General features: G+C 40.4%; 2 protein-coding genes across 2 annotated transcripts; both read left to right on the top strand.

The window, feature by feature from the left end:
- Window positions 1–5,573: 5,573 nt before the first annotated feature.
- On the top strand, window positions 5,574–20,005 carry LOC141908122 (neprilysin-1-like). Its single transcript, XM_074797976.1, has 18 exons — window positions 5,574–5,622; window positions 7,179–7,262; window positions 7,460–7,665; window positions 8,456–8,638; window positions 8,729–8,815; window positions 9,107–9,231; window positions 9,311–9,413; window positions 9,802–9,921; window positions 10,368–10,466; window positions 16,774–16,851; window positions 16,937–17,040; window positions 17,131–17,189; window positions 17,434–17,553; window positions 18,030–18,160; window positions 18,242–18,307; window positions 18,537–18,632; window positions 18,801–18,877; window positions 18,961–20,005. The coding sequence occupies exons 2-18, from the start codon at window positions 7,253–7,255 to the stop codon at window positions 19,058–19,060; spliced, it is 1,764 nt and encodes a 587-aa protein (XP_074654077.1). The 5' UTR covers window positions 5,574–5,622; window positions 7,179–7,252; the 3' UTR covers window positions 19,061–20,005.
- LOC141908360 (uncharacterized) lies at window positions 12,807–16,039 on the top strand. The gene is made up of 2 exons (XM_074798383.1): window positions 12,807–15,147; window positions 15,405–16,039. Exons 1-2 carry the CDS (start codon window positions 12,807–12,809, stop codon window positions 16,037–16,039), a joined length of 2,976 nt encoding a protein of 991 aa, XP_074654484.1.
- Window positions 20,006–20,128: the final 123 nt, after the last annotated feature.

Raw genomic sequence — 20,128 nt, forward strand, 5'->3', positions numbered from 1 at the left:
GAATAATCTTTAACTCAGAGTTAACTCTTAACTCACAACTGTGGAACTGTGTCCGGGTATGTATTCCTGTAGATGACTTATAGGATAAAGTCGAAAGGTCTGGATATGAACATATACGTCAAGGAAACATTTCTCACTTTTTTCATACTCAGAGTAGGATTTTTGTATCAATTTGTTCTCAGTTTTTCCTGTATTATTTCACATCGTAATCTAAACACACAATTCACACAAGTAATTGTTATTTTAACTTTGTGCGTTGATATCTTGTATCTAGTTTATAAGCGCCTCTTTTGATTTCCAGTTTCGTGATGCACATAAAACGTGATATATAAGAAGGTTATCTATCAATAACATGATGTATTTATTGTCTCAAACTCTCAGTTACTGCCGCTATCAGTTTAGATATCTTAGGGAAACTAATGTAGTGTAATAGAAGTCTCCAGTCGCCACACCTGACTGGTATCCAGTCGCCATACCTGACTGGTATCCAGTCGCCACACCTGACTGGTATCCAGTCGCCATACCTGACTGGTATCCAGTCGCCATACCTGACTGGTATCCAGTCTCCGCACCTGACGGGTTTCCAGTCGCCACACCTGACGGGTTTCCAGTCTCCTCACCTGGACGGGTTTCCAGTCTCCGCACCTGACGGGTTTCCAGTCACCGCACCTGACGGGTTTCCAGTCACCGCACCTGACGGGTCACCAGTCATTACACATGACGGGTCACCAGTCATTACACATGACTGGTAACCACACCGGCCAGACAAATTCCCAATTCGCCTGAGCTCATTGGTCGTGTGGGTAAACCACTGGCTTTGAACGCAGGATCCTCGGGTTCGAGTCTTGCCTTCTCCGGCTATATGCCTATATCTGGTTTATAGTTGATTTTAACATTCTTTTTCGACCTTAAGGACGCAATTTTTTTTGAAATATTTATCCTTTTTATTTAAATAAAAACTTCTCCGGCTACGGGTCTTACGAGGCTCAATCCTGCACTAACAATGATTAACCATACCACGATGTAGGTCCCTTCCCTCCTGACTATACTGAGAATAGAATTTAAAAATATGCCCATCACAATATTAATAATCGCCCTTATTCTATAATAGAATGGAGTCGCCCTTAAAGCACCCACCAGTCTCTGTGAAATAAACTCAACAGGTAATTTGTGTGTCATTGAGAAGATTTTTCTGGAGACGATGTGTTTATCTTTATATACTGCAACGTGAATCGCTGATTGGAATCACTGATTAATCCCGCGGTAGTGATCATAGTTTCTTTAGGGATCTGATACGATGCACACCCGACATTTCAAAGTGCGTGTTGTATCGTGAACATTGAATACGCCGAACTGAGTGTGAATAATAATCAACAAGTACTCGTGAAGATGACTTTTAGGATATGATAGTCGAAATGTTGAATATTAGTTCAAGGAGCTGTATTCCTGAAAAATCTGACTATTTGAATATAGTTGAAGTGTTGAACAGACTACTTTTAGCTCAAGGAAACATTTCCACTCTACTGTTCCACTCTACTGCTCCACTCTATTGTTCCACTACAATACGGAGTACCAAGGGATTTAATATTTCACGTATAGTGTTGTGGGATGAATGGATGTGTCACAGTTCATGAATCCACACCAAAAAACAATCTAAGATTTTCGCTATTTTGGCGGACAAATTATCTTTGATACAAAACATAGACACTTTTTATCATATTTTGTCTTGTCGCTGTATTGCAGAATTTCCAATGAAAGATTCGCAACTCCATTAAACAGCCTTATATACTGAAATTGTCCTTTCTGCAATGTACCGATTCCACTCTACCACAAACATCAGCCGTTCTGAATGAGAGAAACTCATAAAACGGCACGTGAGATTAAACAAAATCGCAACTGGAGAGCCGCAAAAAGAAATAAACGTTATTTCAAAACGAAGCTTGGTATGTGCTGATAACGACAGTCAACCAGCCTCAGCCAGCCGTCCCTAGGAATAAATCCGATAGAATCAACGTCTTATGTTTTTATCCGATTTATCATAAAGAGCTCAGCAGATTTTACCCTCGTTTCGTTCACATGTTGTGTTTTTGTTCGTGGCGGCATATGCTGCTTCAGTTTGAAATGTCTCACACACACACACATCCCGGAAATCTTCAGATTCCCGATCCAGATTCAGTTTCCCGATCCAGATTCAGATTCCCAATCTAGATTCAGATTCCCGATCCAGAGTTGAACAAATTGTCTTTTATACAATAACCTCAATGAGATGGAGATATTAGCGCTAGTTTCACGACGTGGGCCAAAGTTGATATTTCAATATATATCATAAATTCTATTCCTGATCGTCTGTTCGTTAACACAGGACGGTTTTACCAATGAGTTTGTAAATATCGCATCCCGATGTGAATATCTCGACCCTGAACGGCCTGTGTATCAAAATCATAATTCGAGGTCGACTCGATCCACTATATAAGAAAGAATCAGAAAGGTCTGACATGAAATATGAAAGAAATAACAGATCAGATTTTCGAATAAAAGAGGCGAGCAATAGGAAGATGATATTGACCTTTTTAGGGCAGGACCAGGTAGATTTCAACGAAAGACGAGCCCTGCACATTCTAATTAATCATTTCAATATCGGTTATTGATAACATTGAGAAACTGCGATGATATTTTTTCGACATTTTGTCAATAAAACGTCTGCAATTTCTCTGTAGCAGAACAAAATTTCTCTAATGAACAGTCAATATTCAAAAGTATTAAAGTGTCTGGTATTTGTAGCTCATGTCTCGTGTGAAGCCCGTGTATGAAGAGCTACAGCTATACCTGTATTATATAGATATATAAGAGAGTTCGGTCAGCGATTACGGGACATTTCTCACTCTCTCTCACTCTCTCTCTCTCTCTCTCTCTCTCTCTCTCTCTCTCTCTCTCTCTCTCTCTCTCTCTCTCTCTCTCTCTCTCTCTCTCTCTCTCTCTCTCTCTCTCTCTCTCTCTCTCTCTCTCTCTCTCTCTCTCTCTCTCTCTCTCTCTCTCTCTCCTCTCTCTCTCTCTCTCTCTCTCTCTCTCTCTCTCTCTCTCTCTCTCTCTCTCTCTCCTCTCTCTCTCTCTCTCTCTCTCTCTCTCTCTCTCTCTCTCTCTCTCTCTCTCTCTCTCTCTCTCTCTCTCTCTCTCTCTCTCTCTCTCTCTCTCTCTCTCTCTCTCTCTCTCTCTCTCTCTCTCTCTCTCTCTCTCTCTCTCTCTCTCTCTCTCTCACTCTCTCTCTCTCTCTCTCTCTCTCTCTCTCTCTTTCTCCAGTGCATGTAAATAAACGAGGGAAATGATAAATAGCTAATTGCTATAATCGTACTGCCAATATTGACTGTCACAGTTACTAATGAAGATTAATTGGTAACGAAGCAGGTCTAGTTGTATGAGATTTATTGACTCTTCCACTTAACACTCACGCTGAGGTCCGCTGTTGATGCTGGTGCTGCTGCGCTGAGGTCCGCTGTCGGTGCTGGTGCTGTACTGCTGCTGGTGCTGCTGCTGGTGGTGGTGGTGGTGGTGGTGGTGGTGCTGGTGGTGGTGGTGGTGCTGTTGCTGCTGCTGCTCTCACGCCGCTGCAACGTCTACCCCCTCCTCCCCGATTGTCGAAGGGCGACTCCCTGTTCTCACACCTTAGACCCTGTTTGTACCTAGTATCCTCGAATTTTCACCGAGTCCAAGGAGCAATTTGGAAAACAGCGGAAAACCTGTAAACAATCATTAAATGATCAAACTATTCATTAGCGATGCATTAATACTTGAATTAGCTGCAGGAGCAGTGATTGATGACGTTCACACCGTGGACGATGTTTATATTGATAATATCGTTATAACTATCTGTAGGTTATAAACATCATCGATACAGAGAGACTTAAACTCCCAACTGTACGGATCGGGTCCAGTGTAATATAGCGAGAGAAGGGGATAGGGGAGCGAGAAAGAGAAGGAGAGAAAGAGAGAGGGGAAGGGTGGAGTGGAGAGTGGAGAAGAGGAGGGAGTGACGGGGGGAAGGGGTGAGTTGAGAGGAGAGAGGAGAGAGAGACGTCAGACTATATTCAAAGATCTATCATTTCAGATATCAATAACTAAAACGACTTAATAAAAACATCTCATTCAATTTGCGCATTTTCAATATAAGCTGAAATCCGTTTATATTTTCAACCATTTTTTGTCCAATCAGCGAATTTATGATAGAATACTCTAATATTTGTAATATATTTTTCAGGCGAGACGACGGTTTGTCTATCAGAGAACTGCGTTCGGACAGGTAAGAGCTATAGCATTTTAATGAGTGTTTCATTTAATTAGGGAATAAGTACCGACAGTCACTCACTGTACACATGTATCTACACGATACAGAGAGAGAGAGAGACAGCGTGCGAGCGAGTCGACACGGGGGTATTGTAAAATATATACATCGACTACAACAAAAATACTTTTGAATTAATAATGACTTGTAGAACACGATACGTTTCAGGTAACAAGGTTTGATCGATTTTTACGGCCCACTTGTGACTCGTTAGAATCGGAATCTGGAGAGTGGGTTGGGTTGGATAATTTGCAATGAGGAGTTGTATAAGAGCTGTGCACCACCGCAAAACGCACACGAGTACTGACAATTAATTAGTACGTCATACATCAGCGCCGCTTTGATTTTGCGGATAATATCAGAACTAAATAAGGCTTGAGTGTCTATTGTTCGCAGGTTTTATACTGTCGCTTATTTCTGCCGGATCAAGATCACCTTGTGAACAACGTGAATAGCAATTTATATATAGCCTGAAAAAATGTGGTCTCCTGAAGAGTCAATAATCTCACCATTCTCGAAATAGAAGTTAATTGAGATAATTGATTAAAAAACGAATCACACTACAAAGAGACATGACATTATTTAATCGTTGTCCGGATATAACGTCTGTCTGTAAGTGTCAGCCCACGTTATCACGTTATCTAACGGTAAGAGACTCGTGACCACTCCTACCGGCGACGACACTGGAGGCTTAGATCTTAAAACCAGAATACAGAACCAATAGGCCTATGCAAGGTGGAATTGGTAGAATGTTTTATTCAAATTGAATGGTAGGCCTATTGGAAATATTGGTCCAGTAGCCTGTTATCGAGTCGACCAGCCCGACCGATATAGCGACACCGAGATCGTTAACTGCGATGGAGTATTGACCCGCCCTCGGTCACTTATCGATAAAGCAGAACCTGTTACCATCGGCGCCAATATTAAAAGTAGATTTCCGAGATCCAACAGCTAAATCACTCCCTCATTTTCATTATGCTTGTATTGAAACGACCATCCCTATTTACCGGGTTGATCTGGTTAAGGTTACATTGTTCAATTCTGAATTGCCGATCGCTAACTGTTGATATACGTTATGCCGAATTCGTTGAAACTTTCTCGCTTTGTTTTCTTTTCAAAAAAAGCTGCCAAAATCATGGAAGCTATGGACACGACGGTCAAACCGTGCGATAACTTTTATCAATTCGCCTGCGGCATGTGGGTGAAAAAACATATAATACCGGACGATAAACCAAAAATCAATACGTTTATAGAACTTAAAGATGGATTAAGAATTAGTTTGAAAGGTACACGACGGGGTATACCCGCACGTTCTACTCATCAGCTACGCTTCTCAGTGCTGCCCTGTAACGAGCTTTTTAGAACTAGCATGCTATATTCTGTAGTTTTAATTTTTTTTGTAGTTTACTAGTGTATGGCTTGTTTATCTATTTTTAATGATATCCAATTTCTTTATCTGTTTCTCATTTTGCGAGGTTTGAATAATTTAACCAAACTTCACGACTGCTTCCTGAGTTGAGAGAGAGCCTAATTTGCATAAATCATTCATTTCTCAACTCCGGTCAAGGTCGAGGTCTTCTCACACTTCAATGGACATGAACGTTTTTTGGTCGGTTACTATACTGGTCAAAAGGGTAAACAAAACATTATTAGAATTCGGGAATCATGCTTGTCCATGTGCGTTACGAGTATTGCTCACATCATGCGATATATTGGCCGTCAAATGGCCGTCAGTTTGTCGCTTGTCGTTTTATAACAGTTTCACTTAGATTATTTCAAATGAAAGCTTTCATACCGGTTTTATTATCGTAGTATATAAAACCAGCTACAACCAAAATCAACGAGAAAACGTTCATAGTCTGTAAACGGGCCAGTTGTACAGTGATGGCTTATATTTAGGAACTGCCTTCGGCCAACTTAGTTCTATAGCCAATCTATCAACTTAAGATCAGTATATTGACTCAAAACTACCACGTTTAGACTTCAGTCACAACTGCACAACTGGTCCCTGGATCTTTTATAACTTATATATTTCTGGTGAGGTGAAGTGATGCATGAATAAACAGTAGAAGTCCTTTGCCACTGTTGGGGCCAATGAAAAATATGACGTTATAACGAATTTGGCAACGTTATAAAAAATCTTATTTCCTTTGAGTTTGAGTTAAATTGTGGGAATGTGATCTCTGAAAGATGCTGGCGTTTAGAGAGCGGTGTGGCAGCGTTATAACGGACTTTGACTGTACTATAATCTCATGTAGCACGTTATTATTTGATGTTGTTTTTAGCTAGTATGATTTTATCTTCGGTGGATGTGGAAGTGGAACCTTGCGATGATTTTTACGGGTTTGCTTGCGGTATTTGGGATAGGACTCATCCTATACCGGACGAAAAATCCGGTTATAACGTGTTCGAGAAGTTACTCGATAATGTACAAGTTATGTTGAGAGGTATGTTCTGTCCCGGTCCCCAAAACCTCTCCTGGTCATCTCACTGTCCCTGCAACAAAAACAACTGTTAGTTAAAAGGTAAATACAGTAGAAGAATAACCACGATCGGACGCGAGTCTCTGGTGAGAGAACGAATCAATTTCGTATACTTTAGATTTTGATATTTTAATGAATTTCGTTTTCAAATTCTTAAATAGAAAGTTTTATAAGCGAGAAAACTTTCACGATGTATTTTCTTTATTTCTGTTTGACCATGATCAATAAATAAATCATTCGAAAGACAGTTTAAATCACATATCAATTTTGCCCGTGAAAGAATTGATGAATGATGTTGTTTAATATTGATACTGGTTTTAAAACCAGCCCTGATGAATTGTGTATTTATTCATTGTCAGGTTTGTTAGAAGAGCCGACCACAGAATCAGACTCGGACGCCCGAAATAAAGCTAAAGTGTTGTATAAATCCTGTATGAACACGAGTAAGTATCAGCCATATTGAAAACAGGGATATACTTCACTGGGGAGGGTTAGTTCTATATATCAAGCAGCTCAAGCCGTACGAAGACTTAGGTGTTAGCGCTCCGAGCAAAATAAACTTAAAATTGCACAGCCTTACCACGACAGGTATTATATGCCGCTCCAGATTAATTTACTTTTCTCATGTCATTTTTTGTAGCCCAAATTAAAGTGATCGGTGACGGTCCATTACGTAAGGTATTAGACACGTTGGACGGGTGGCCGGTCGTTGCTGGAAAATGGGACGAAAATCTGTGGAATTTGGAGGAAAAGCTGGCGTTTCTTCGTGTGAAGTATCACGCGCCGCTATTAGTGAAATCATACGTAGGAATAGACGATAGAAATTCATCAGCTTATGTGCTTACAGTACGTACCTTTATCAGTGCGAGACAAGGGGTCAGTTAATCAGGGGTCAGTTACTCAGGGTCAGTTAATCAGGGGTCAGTTACTCAGGGTCAGTTAATCAGGGGTCAGTTACTCAGTGGTCAGTTAATCAGGGGTCAGGTAATAAGGGGTCAGTTACTCAGTGGTCAGTTAATCAGGGGTCAGGTAATAAGGGGTCAGTAAATCAGGAGTTGCTTCTGAGTTGCTCAAAATTGGTTTATTAAAGATAACAATCACAGATAAATGCTGTAATAACAATGCAATGTCAATTATCACTTTGCCAGTTATCCATTGGTTAAAACTGTCCCCAATATCACCCATAAATCCCAGTACAATAACTACCCTATAGTTCCCAGTACCACGCAATTTCACAATTCTCTTAGAAATCATTAAACTCGTATATACCGAATAGTTTTGATGTCACACACGTCTTTAACAAGTGCGAATTCAATTCGGTTTCTGCTCATTAAATTCAAACCGGACGCGAAATTCTCTCATAAAAACATCTTCTAATGATAATAAGCGACGTATTGACGGCGAAGTTAAACCTATTTCATGTGTCATCGTCTGTTTCTTAATACGGCAATTTATATCCCGCATACGACACGTGGAAGGCGCTTTCCTTGCGAATAGAAACCCGTAGTTAATGAAGCTACTAGGCGAAAATAATTGGTTTTAGTGACTAATTTGTTTTCGCAGCTTACGAAGAATGTCGAAACAATTTATCAGAGTTGTGGTTTTATGTCTAATTGGTTTTTGTGAATTTGTTTAGGTGAATCAGGCGGGACTGGGTATGCCTAGTAGAGACTACTACTTGCAGGATATCGACTCGTTACATATAAACGCCTATAAGGAATTCATGACGAACGTTGCCGGCATTCTCGGAGCCGACCCAATTCGGGCTAAAAAAGAACTCGCCGAAGATGTACTGAACTTTGAAATACAGCTGGCCAACGTGAGTCCAATTATGATTATGCCACCCGCTTAAAGACAATTCTTGATAGAAATATTTTGCAATCAAATGTTTGTGTTCGGTATTTGGCAGATTACAAAATCGTTGTCGGAACAACACGATGCCGAGGCCGCTTACGAGAAAATGACCTTGAAACAATTACGTAATGAAGTACCGCAGGTTAGTGATTGGTAGCAGACGATCCTATACATAGATCATCACCGTGAAAATTGAATTGTTTCAAATCATAGGCAAATCTAAGAAATTTTAAGATATTTATCTAGCGATGGAATTTATAGTCTGACAGTCGCTTTAGTCATCAAAACTGCATGAGTAGCACAATTGAGACAAATTGAGATTTCTACGAAATTCTAAGATTCGGTCATATTTTGGAATAAGTGATCCTAGATTTCTGTTTATCCTCTCATCATCTTGATTTCAATCTAATGATAGATAATTTTTAATGCGCAGATTGACTGGTTGAAATACTTTAGAGGATTCATTCCGGCAGAACTGGACGAGACCGAAGAAGTGGTTGTACTTGCGAAATCTTATCTGAAAAATCTTGGAATTCTTATTCGTAAAACACCGAAAAGGTATAGGTACAAATATATTCCAATCAACCTTTATCACTCACCATAGATAAACATATTAGATCTAAGTCTTATTTTTCAGGATAATCTCGAACTATCTATTATGGCGGATAGTAATGGCGTACGCGCCTGAGTTGACGGATGACTTCACCATTCAGAGGAACATGTACATGAAAGTCATCCAGGTAAAATAATTGGCAATATAACCGGGAGCATGTTCGACTAGAATGATAATGGCTTTACTTACAGTTCCGCAGTTGTGAGTTAGAGTTGACTCTGAACTCAGGATCCAGTTCAACAGCTGTGAGTTAGAGTTAACTCTGAACTCAGGATCCAGTTCCGCAGTTGAGTCAAATCTGAACTCACAACTGTAGAACTGGATCTTGATTCTGTTGGCTAGAGCTACGAGCAATCATCTTGAGATGCTTGATTGCTTATAAGCTAAAGTTAAATGCTCCGTTTTGATAATAATGTGTACTATTGTATTATATAATTTCACTTTTGACAATCTGTTTGAGTGACACTGTTATGCATGTTATCTAAAAGTGAAGATGGGACGGTTTATTTTCGTAGGGAGTTGGCAGAGATAAGGCCAGATGGCAGAAATGTGTTGAGCTGGTCAACGAACGGTTTGGAATGGGTGTAGGAGCCCTGTTTATCAGAGATAACTTCAAAAAGGAAAGCAAGGATACGGTATGTCAGGAATATAGCTACCACTGGAGGAACATAGCTACCACTGGAGGAACATAGCTACCACTGGAGGAGCATAGCTACCACTGGGGGAACATAGCTACCACTGGAGGAGCATAGCTACCACTGGAGGAGCATAGCTACCACTGGGGGAGCATAGCCACCAGCGGGAAGCTATCAACCACGTGTGTGCATATAGCTACCACTGGACAATATATAGCTACCAGTGGAAAAAGATAGCTACAACTGGGGAACATAGCTTCCACTGGGGAACATAGCTTCCACTGGAGAACTTATCAAATCCTACTACGAATACAACCACATTACTTAGATTATTTCACAAAAAGACACACATGGATGGCAGCACAGTTAGATAAACCATGTGAAACATTCTAGTAATATTTTTCGTATGATTTCTACTATTTGACGACTGTAATTTATTTTGACAGGCGCTTGAGATGATACACAACATCCGTGAAGCGTTCAATGAATTACTACTGGAGAATGATTGGATGGATGCTAAAACTAAAGCAGTAGCAAAGGAAAAGGTACCGATAAATACCAGAACGTGTCGGGAATTGTTATATGTCAGTTACCAGTAACGCACTCCCCTCAGTTCATGTAACCCCGCCTATGTAAGCCCCGCTTGAACTTATGCTGTAGCGAGTAGATAAATAAATCAGAGTTTACTTAGACACCAAACATATTGGTCGTTGTTCACCTCTCCGGCGGTCTTGCTTATTTTACTCAAACCTGGACCATTTAATGTGGCAATCATAGCCCACATTTTGGTGCCGTGACCAGGATATACAAGCAGTAAATTCAGAAACTCAGCCAAGATGCCGTCGAAAGAAGAGATAATGCGAAATGCGCAAATTCGACAGATGACGAAACTTTTTGATCAGGCGAGGGATTTACTTCATTCGGAAAGTGACGAAAGCCTAGACAAATTGTCTGGCGTCATAACTAGAATACGTACAAAATTGGAAGTTATCGCAGGATATGATTCGGAACTGATTGCGAACGCAGAGTTAGGGAAACTCGAAGACCTCGTATGTGAAACCGATGATTATATGAACGAAATAAACATCGAACTATCAACCTTCATCGGATACCTCGAACGGAAAAAGAATCAAATCGAACCGACAACGCGCATGAAATCCGAGCATCAAAAAACTGCGAAAAGACCGATCCAGTTGCCGAAGTTATCTTTGCCAACATTCGATGGCGATATTCTGAAATGGCAAACGTTCTTCGATGGGTTTTTCTCGGCAGTTGATAGTGATGAGAACTTAACGAATATCCAAAAGTTCCAATATCTGTCCGCACAGCTAAAGGGCGACGCTGCAAAAACGATCGAAAACCTGAGTTTAACAAACGAAAATTATAATCAAGCTTTGGAACTTTTGTTAAACCGGTACGGGACACCACACAAAATTGTGGCCGCATACATGAAAGCGTTGTGGGAGCTTTCACCACCGAGTGATCGCGACAACTCACTACGGAATTTCTATGACTCTCTGGAATCTTATATTCGTGGATTAAATTCACTCGGAAAATCCGAAGAATCGTACGGAGATCTGTTAGTACCCATCATAATGGAAAAACTACCGAGCGGAACTAAACAACAGATTACCAGAGACCACGGTAACAATGCTTGGAGCCTGACTGATCTAAGAAAGTCACTCCTTAAAGAAATTGAGGCCTTCGAGGCTAGTATCGAAAGCCTTACGATAGAGGATGATTTTCCCGCCAATTCGCCGACCGTGGGAGCGTTCGCAGTTACGGCGAAAAACAGACATAATTTTTCACGGGAAAACGATCGAAAATGTGCGTTCTGCAAAAAGATCAATCACGTTGCGGTGGACTGTAAAACGTTTCCAGATGCTGAAAAACGCAGAGAAATTGTTGCTAGGGATAATTTATGCTTTAATTGTCTCTCGAGCGGTCACAAATCGACGAAATGCTTATCGAAAAACAGATGCAGAGTTACAAACTGTGGCAAAAAGCATCACACATCAGTTCATTTAGATGCAAAATCAACCACACCTGTGGCCGCAAAATCAACCGATGAGAAAGCTGACAGGGATTGACATCAGTATCTGGGCGCCGCCGATGGAACAGTGTTATTAAAAACAGCTATCGCGAACGCAAAAAGTCGCGAAGGCGTAACGACTAACGTAAACATCTTGTTCGACGAGGGCGCTCAGCGGAGTTTTATTACTCAAAGAACAGCCGAAAGATTATATATAAACAGTGAAGAAACCGAAACTATATCGATCAACACATTTGGCGCGAAACAATCAAGTGCGCGGTCACTGATTGTTGCGAACTTTACACTATGTTCTGATGAAACCGACATACCGATAACGGCGTTAATTGTTCCACAAATTGCGTCGACAATGCGAAACCAAACCGGCAGATCTATCAAAGATTTACCGTATCTGACAGGTTTGAAATTAGCGCATCCGTTTTCTACCGAATCACACTTCGAAATCGACATTTTAATCGGTGCCGATTTCTATTGGTCAGTGGTCGGTAACCACACAATCCGCGGAAATGGACCCACGGCAGTATCTTCGAAATTAGGGTATCTTCTCTCTGGACCGTTTAGTGATTGCGATCCAATAAATACTGCACGAGTTTACAACGTGGATGTTACGTCACATCGTTCGGAGGAAGTCAACCTCCAAAAATTCTGGGATCTCGAATCCATAGGCGTAACTGATGCAACAGATGCGGCTTCAAAAGAATTCAATCTACTCGACTACTGTCAATCAAGCCTGACGACATCCGACACGGGACGGTATACTGCGAAGTTGCCGTGGAAGAGTGGACACGCCCCCCTTCCGACAAATTACTATGTTACTCGAAACATAACACAATCGATGATTCGTCGGCTATCGCCGCAAATTCGAAATGTTTACCACAACATTATCATGGATCAATTATCGCGAGACTTCATCGAAGAAGTCACAGATGATGACCGAAACATAGGTCATTATTTACCGCATCGCGCGGTCAAGAAGGAATCGTCAACAACCCCTATCCGTATCGTCTATAACGCGTCTTTATCGACCGCGGGAAACCCTAGTTTAAATGATTGTTTGGAGACCGGTCCGACGCTGCTGAATGACCTCGGTTCAATCCTGATCAGATTCAGGTTGCATAAATTCGGATTGTCGGCGGATATCGAAAAGGCGTTTCTTCAAGTTGGTCTGCACGATGATGATCGCGAGTATACGAAATTTCTATGGTTGACTGATCCTAAGAATCCAGAAAGTGAACTCAAAACCTATCGCTTCAAGGTTATATTGTTCGGCGTGGTGAGTTCACCCTTTATATTGAATGCTACTGTTCGTTTTCATCTAAATAATTATAATAACCATGTATCACGTGACTTAGTTAAAAATATATATGTCGACAACGCGATTAGTGGATGTGAATCTGAGAGCGATCTCATGAAATACTATACGAATATCAATAGCATAATGAAAAACGGCGGATTTAAACTTCAGTCTTATGCTTCTAACTCTTCGTTACTAAAGGCCAAAGCAGATTCCGATAATTTATCGGACGAGAAAACTATTGTTTCTGCGCTCGGACTCCAATGGGATACGGTGAATGATACGCTGTCATTCAAAAACAAACAAGCGTTCGCCAATCCTGACTTGATTACCAAACGCGAAATCGTTAAGGCTGTCTCGAGCCTTTATGACCCGTTAGGATACGTCTCGCCTGTCCATATTAAGTCGAAGATGTTCGTACAGCAGTTGTGGACGGAAGGTTATGAGTGGGACGAAACCCTACCCGAGCGCGTAGTCGAATCGTGGATCTCGTTGATAACGGAATTGCGTGAAATTAGCGAAATACGCGTTGATCGACGCTACTCGAAATCGGAAGCGAAATCGGAAGCTAAGTACGAATTGCACACTTTCTGCGATGCGAGCCAATTGGCATACGGCGCTTGCGTCTATCTAAAACGTGGAGATCAGACGGTACTCGTCATGTCTAAATCGCGTGTGGCACCTGTTAAAAAACATACGATACCGCAGTTAGAATTAATGGCCGCGTTGATTGGTGCTAAATTAACAGATTACGTTCGAAACAGTCTGATTACTGAAATAGTCATAACAAAGTGCGTGCTCTGGTCAGATAGCCAGATTGTGTTACACTGGATCAACTCCGAGAAAAAGCTTCCCGTCTTCGTAGCTAATCGCGTGCGTCAAATTAAATCGGTGACAACTATCGGTCGCTATAAATATTGTCCGACGAGTGACAATCCGGCTGATATGTTAAGCAGAGGAATATCGTGCGAACAAATTACGCGATGCACGCTCTGGTGGAATGGCCCTAGCTGGCTTAGCAACGGTAATTATCCCACCTGCGACACGATCGATCGAGCAGTTTTGCTCATAACCGAAATGGACGAGGACAAACAGCCTGACGAAAAAATCTGCGAAAACAACGAAGTCGGAATATGTAACGTAATAGATCAGAACGATTTCACTTCGTTAACAAGGCTATTACGCGTAACCGCGCTAGTTCGACGATTTATTAAAAAGTCAAGACGCGAAAACCATGAATCGGATGAAATAACTGCTAACGAAATAGCAGAATGCGAAGATCTATGGAACAAAGGTGTTCAATCGAGTTACTTCAATGACGTGAAAGTTAGTTTAGAACATAAATCTAAGAAAAGGCCATCACTTGTAAAGAAACTTCGTTTGTTTTTAGAAGATGATATCATTCGTGTTGGAGGCCGTCTCCATAACGCGCCCATCGGATACGATGCAAAGTTTCCGATATTGTTACCTCATTGTAGATATAGTGAATTAATCGTACTGGATTCCCATAATAAGGTCAAACACCTCGGTACAGAATCTACTATAACCGTAGTCCGACAAAAGTATTGGATTACTCGTGTTCGTCAAGTGGCTCGGAAGTTGTTGAGAAAATGCGTCATATGCAAATATATCACCGGTAAACCGTACTCGTTACCAAACTGCGCTCCGTTACAATCTTCGCGTTTGAAAGAGGCTCCACCCTTCACCGTCTGTGGTTTAGATTTCACCGGTGCACTACATCTTCGGTCGAAATCCGGGGAGGAGTCACTCGCGTATATATGCTTGTTTACTTGCGCGAACACGCGTGCCATCCATCTGGAAGTGGTAACGGACATGACTACGTCAACATTCCTACACGCGTTGAGGAGAATGGCTGCCAGACGTTCGTTACCACAGAAAATAATATCGGACAACCAATCAACCTTTATTGCGAGTAACAATGCTATCAAAAAGATATACGAATCGATCGAAACCCGAAAGTACTTCAGCCTACACCGATCAGAGTGGGTCATGATAACTCGTCGAGCCCCTGGTTTGGTGGATTTTACGAAAGGCTAGTTGGAATAACAAAAACCGCGATCAAAAAAGTTCTGGGGCGTGCGCGACTATCCCTGCTGGAATTGATTACGATCGTATCAGAGACTGAACAAGCTGTAAATAATCGCCCGATATCGTACTGTTCATCTGATGTGGACGACCCAGAACCTTTAACCCCGTCACATTTCCTTCACGGTCGCGTTCTCACGAGTTTACCGCATCTGTTCGTAAGTTACGATGAACTGACCGACCCGACGCTTGGAAATATGCCGTCAGAATTTGAAAAACGTTCGGTGCGAATCGGTTCATTAAAACAACATCTGTGGAAACGTTGGGCTGAGGAATACGTAACAGCCCTACGCGAAAGACACATCCAATTTAAAAATCGCGGATTAACTGGAAATACCATCAGAAAGGGTGATGTCGTGTTAGTACACGACGACAATCATAATTCGCGTCTGAAATGGAAACTAGCACTGGTCGAGGAACTCGTTCCGGGGAACGACGGCTTAGTTAGAACCGCTAAGATCAAAATTTCGAATGGCAGGACTAATCGACCAACTAGCAAACTCTACCCTCTTGAAGTGCGCGCCGCAGATCCCTCGAACACGTGCAAACCGGACTCAAACGTAAATTCTGCACCCGTCACACGTCGTTCGACGAGAAAGGCAGCTGCCGAGGCTAGAAATAACATCAGTAGATGGGCTAACGTGCTGTCTGATACATGTAGTAGTTAATTAATTGATAACCGCTCAAGTCAACGCTAGGTCACTCGGAGACCTAAACAACAAACACAACGCAATGTAATAGACTTTATAATCTTAGTTTTAGAATTAAACACATCATTTTTAGTTGTCAGTAGTTCCTTATCTGACTATCATAAATTTATAACAATATATATGCATCATTTATTCGAATATCGATATTATTTAGTTGTAGTAACATTTTTCTTAATTACATCTATCTAGTAATTTTCTGTCGCCCGGGAGAATGTCGGGAATTGTTATATGTCAGTTACCAGTAACGCACTCCCCTCAGTTCATGTAACCCCGCCTATGTAAGCCCCGCTTGAACTTATGCTGTAGCGAGTAGATAAATAAATCAGAGTTTACTTAGACACCAAACATATTGGTCGTTGTTCACCTCTCCGGCGGTCTTGCTTATTTTACTCAAACCTGGACCATTTAATGTGGCAATCATAGCCCACAGAACGATAAAGGAAGCGATTATGTCCTGCGAGTTTCTCTCTACTCATCTTTAAAACATTTGCCAAAAATTAACATAATCGATTGTCCTGGAATTTCGCTAGATGTGCATCGTTCAGATTCATAATAATTGGACACCACTTTGAATAGAGACAGTTCAATGCGCTTCAAAAGGCCGCCATTTTGGAGAGATCTATGAAACTCGCTTCTACATGTATTACAACATTATCCTACCCATATTTGGAGGAAAAATTGTATATTTTTAGGCTGATGCAATGAATGAAAGGATCGGGTACCCAGAATTCATCACTAAACCGGATGAACTGAATAGCTATTATAAAAGGGTAAGTTCGATAAAGGCAGCAGAATTTCTACTGATAAATAACCGACTGATATCAATCAACGTTTCATCTATTTTCTAATCTTTAGCTGGAATTTACGGAGGATCATTTTTTCGATAACGTACTGAAGATTGAACAGTTCGACGCGAAGAGAAACTTTGAAAAATTGCGACATTCAGTGGATAAAAACAGGTCAGATTCATCTTTACGTATCCAGCTATATCTGTTTAACTAAAGGATCGGTCCATTTAATATTTCAATATCAAATATATGTATTTACAGTTGGGAACAAGAACCAGCCATCGTCAATGCCTTCTATAATCCGAATACCAATGATATAGGTAAGGGGCCCAGCTATCAGCTTTTAACTCGTTAAAACATGATAATCGCAGTTCTACAGTTGTGAGTTAGAGATACCTCTGAACTCTGGACCCAGTTCCACAGTTGTGAGTTAGAGTTAACTCTGAGATGAAGTTTAAATTCTAATCTAACTATTTAACTGTGAGTGAACTGTGGAACTGAGTCTCTATAGTTTACTTGAAATGTGAAAACGAATGAATGTTTTAATGATGATATTATTTGTAGTGTTTCCGGCTGGGATTTTACAACCGTTGTTTTATAGCGCTGATTTCCCGAAATCGTTGAACTACGGAGGAATCGGAGTTGTAATAGGTCACGAGATCACTCACGGATTCGACGATAAAGGTAAATGCGACCTAAACACGACCCGTTACATCACCGATAGTACGGTTTATATACATCCCGTCTATTAATCTTAGAAATTACGTTTTTAGAAGAATATTTGAAGTTTGGTCATCTTTTCAAATCTAATTAATTTCTCAATGTTCTATTTTGTTGTTTCTATGATTTGTGTTAAGAAAATAAACCATTTTGATCGTTAATACTTTCATTAAAGGTTTTAAAAACAATTTGAAATACTAAATACGATTTCTATAGTTATTCCCTGACACCTGACGATGACCACGAGAGCGAGTTCGAAACGTCGTGTATTTTGGTTTCAATTCTCGATGAATAAAATTCGTTTCTAATCTCTTAAATTCTGTGTGGGTTTAAACTTATTATCTGCATGTTCTCCGCGTCAGAGTGTACCGGGGCTATTCTACAATATCATTAAAAGGCTTGATATATTTATTCATAAGTACAACTTTCTTCATTCATAGGACGACAATTTGATAAAGATGGAAACATGAGAAAATGGTGGACGAATGAAACGATTGAAGCTTTCAGGAATCGAGCTCAGTGCATGATAGATCAGTACTCACAGTTCAAACTAGAGCCGTTCGGGCTTCCGGTAATCAGCGCAAACCGATTGACTGTTTTATCAGCTGTATAAAGTACGTGTGATCGTAACGATTCGGTTTTTTAAATCTAGATCGATGGCAGAAATACTCAAGGAGAAAACATTGCGGATAATGGCGGTTTGAAAGAATCATATCGTGTAAGTATAACCGAATTGTTTTCAGATGTGTCTATATCTATCTAAAGCTTAGCAAAAATACTTAACATATTCATGACCAGTTTTCCGTCTAACTTGAATAAAAATCGTGTATTTCGAGAGAAAGCGACGGTAAAAACTGTTTGATTAATCCAATTTTGGCAATAGTTCTCGACACCCTGTCGCGGTGTCACTATTTATAATCGTGTCTCGAATGTGTGTTTCATTGCAGGCATATCAGAAATGGGTGGAAAAGAACGGAGAGGAACAACCCCTACCAGGAATAGGATTAACACATAATCAATTATTCTTCCTCAATTTCGCACAGGTAGAAATAGATATAAATAAAAGAAATAGTAATGAAAAATACCAAAAACATATAGAAATTTTTAGAAATATCCATACTATATTAGCATTTTAATACCATATAATACTATATATTCAATACTATATAATTGTGAGAGTATAGTTGTATATATTGAATGTGTTGTTGTAGATCTGGTGTGGTAATATGCGAGACGAGGAAGCTTTACATACAATAAGAACCTCAGTGCACAGTCCTGGCCAAATCAGGTAAATATTACTTATACCAGACCCACAGATTGAAGCGTCCAAATAGACGTAATCTATTGAACTTATTTAACTTTCTACTTCAGAGTTTTAGGACCGTTGTCCAATTCGGCAGATTTCGCCAAGGCGTATAATTGTCCTAAAGGAAGTCGTATGAATCCACATCATAAATGTTCGGTTTGGTAAACTATAGATTGTAGCAGCAGCAGCAGCAGCAGCAGCAGCAGCGTCAGCGTGGGCGGAAACAGAGATAACGTTACTGAATTATTTATCTACGAAAAATAATGTCTATGTTGTAAAAAAAAGTCAGCCGAATGCGGCAGTGAAATAAGAGAACTCGTAAGGAAGAGAAGGTTGAATTTCGGCACTGAAGGTGAAGGTACACTGAAGTTACAGTGCAAACATTCATGTATATAAACAGTAATTCAGTCAGTCAGTCACTCAGTCAGGCAGTCAAATAATTTTATATAAGTAAATTGTGAATGTTTTAATGTGAATTCAATAAACAACAAAAAACTTGATGTCGAAAATATTGAATTCATTTCGTTTGTTTTATCAAAAAATACGTATAAATGTGTTGAAAATTGTGTATATATTAAACATATTGTAAAATGCAAGTTTTGTACTAAATACTGAAGCCAGGGGGCGCTGTGACGTCTCGCCCTCGCAGGCCACGAGGGTCAGTTGGCTGACTCCGACCCGGTAGTTTCGGCCGCGGGAGGCATCGGATCCGGGCTATAGCGAGGATCTATTTGAGAATTTGAATTCATCTCGGGACGGTTTGCATTTATCAGTGTCTGTTTGGATTACAGTTCGATGATTAACATGTGGAAAATACTAAAATTCAGATGAACCAAATCTTAATTTCTCGATCAACGAAACTCGAATGTACGATTTATGCTACGGGTATACTATACATGTATATATGTTACCAAATCAGTCCTCTAGGGGGCGTTAGTTGTTTGTACATTATTTCATCCTCAAGGGGCACAAACCTCGTGTCTACTTTACTTTCTATCTTGTAGTTCCATTCGACGTAAAAATACGAATCTTGGTGGTTTTAAACAATATTGACTATTTTAATAATATTCAATGAATGTTATCGATCGATCATTTTGTACGTCACGTTTCTCTGTGTATTTTCTATGTTATCTTTGAATCTTAAATAAATTATTCTAAATGTGTCTTGTTTTAAATTTCTTCGTCAATATATAATGTGTATACACTCTTCGACTGGCAAGCTGGAGATCGCCG

Source organism: Tubulanus polymorphus, chromosome 7 (genome assembly GCF_964204645.1).
Source record: "Tubulanus polymorphus chromosome 7, tnTubPoly1.2, whole genome shotgun sequence".
Lineage (NCBI taxonomy): Eukaryota > Metazoa > Nemertea > Palaeonemertea > Tubulaniformes > Tubulanidae > Tubulanus > Tubulanus polymorphus.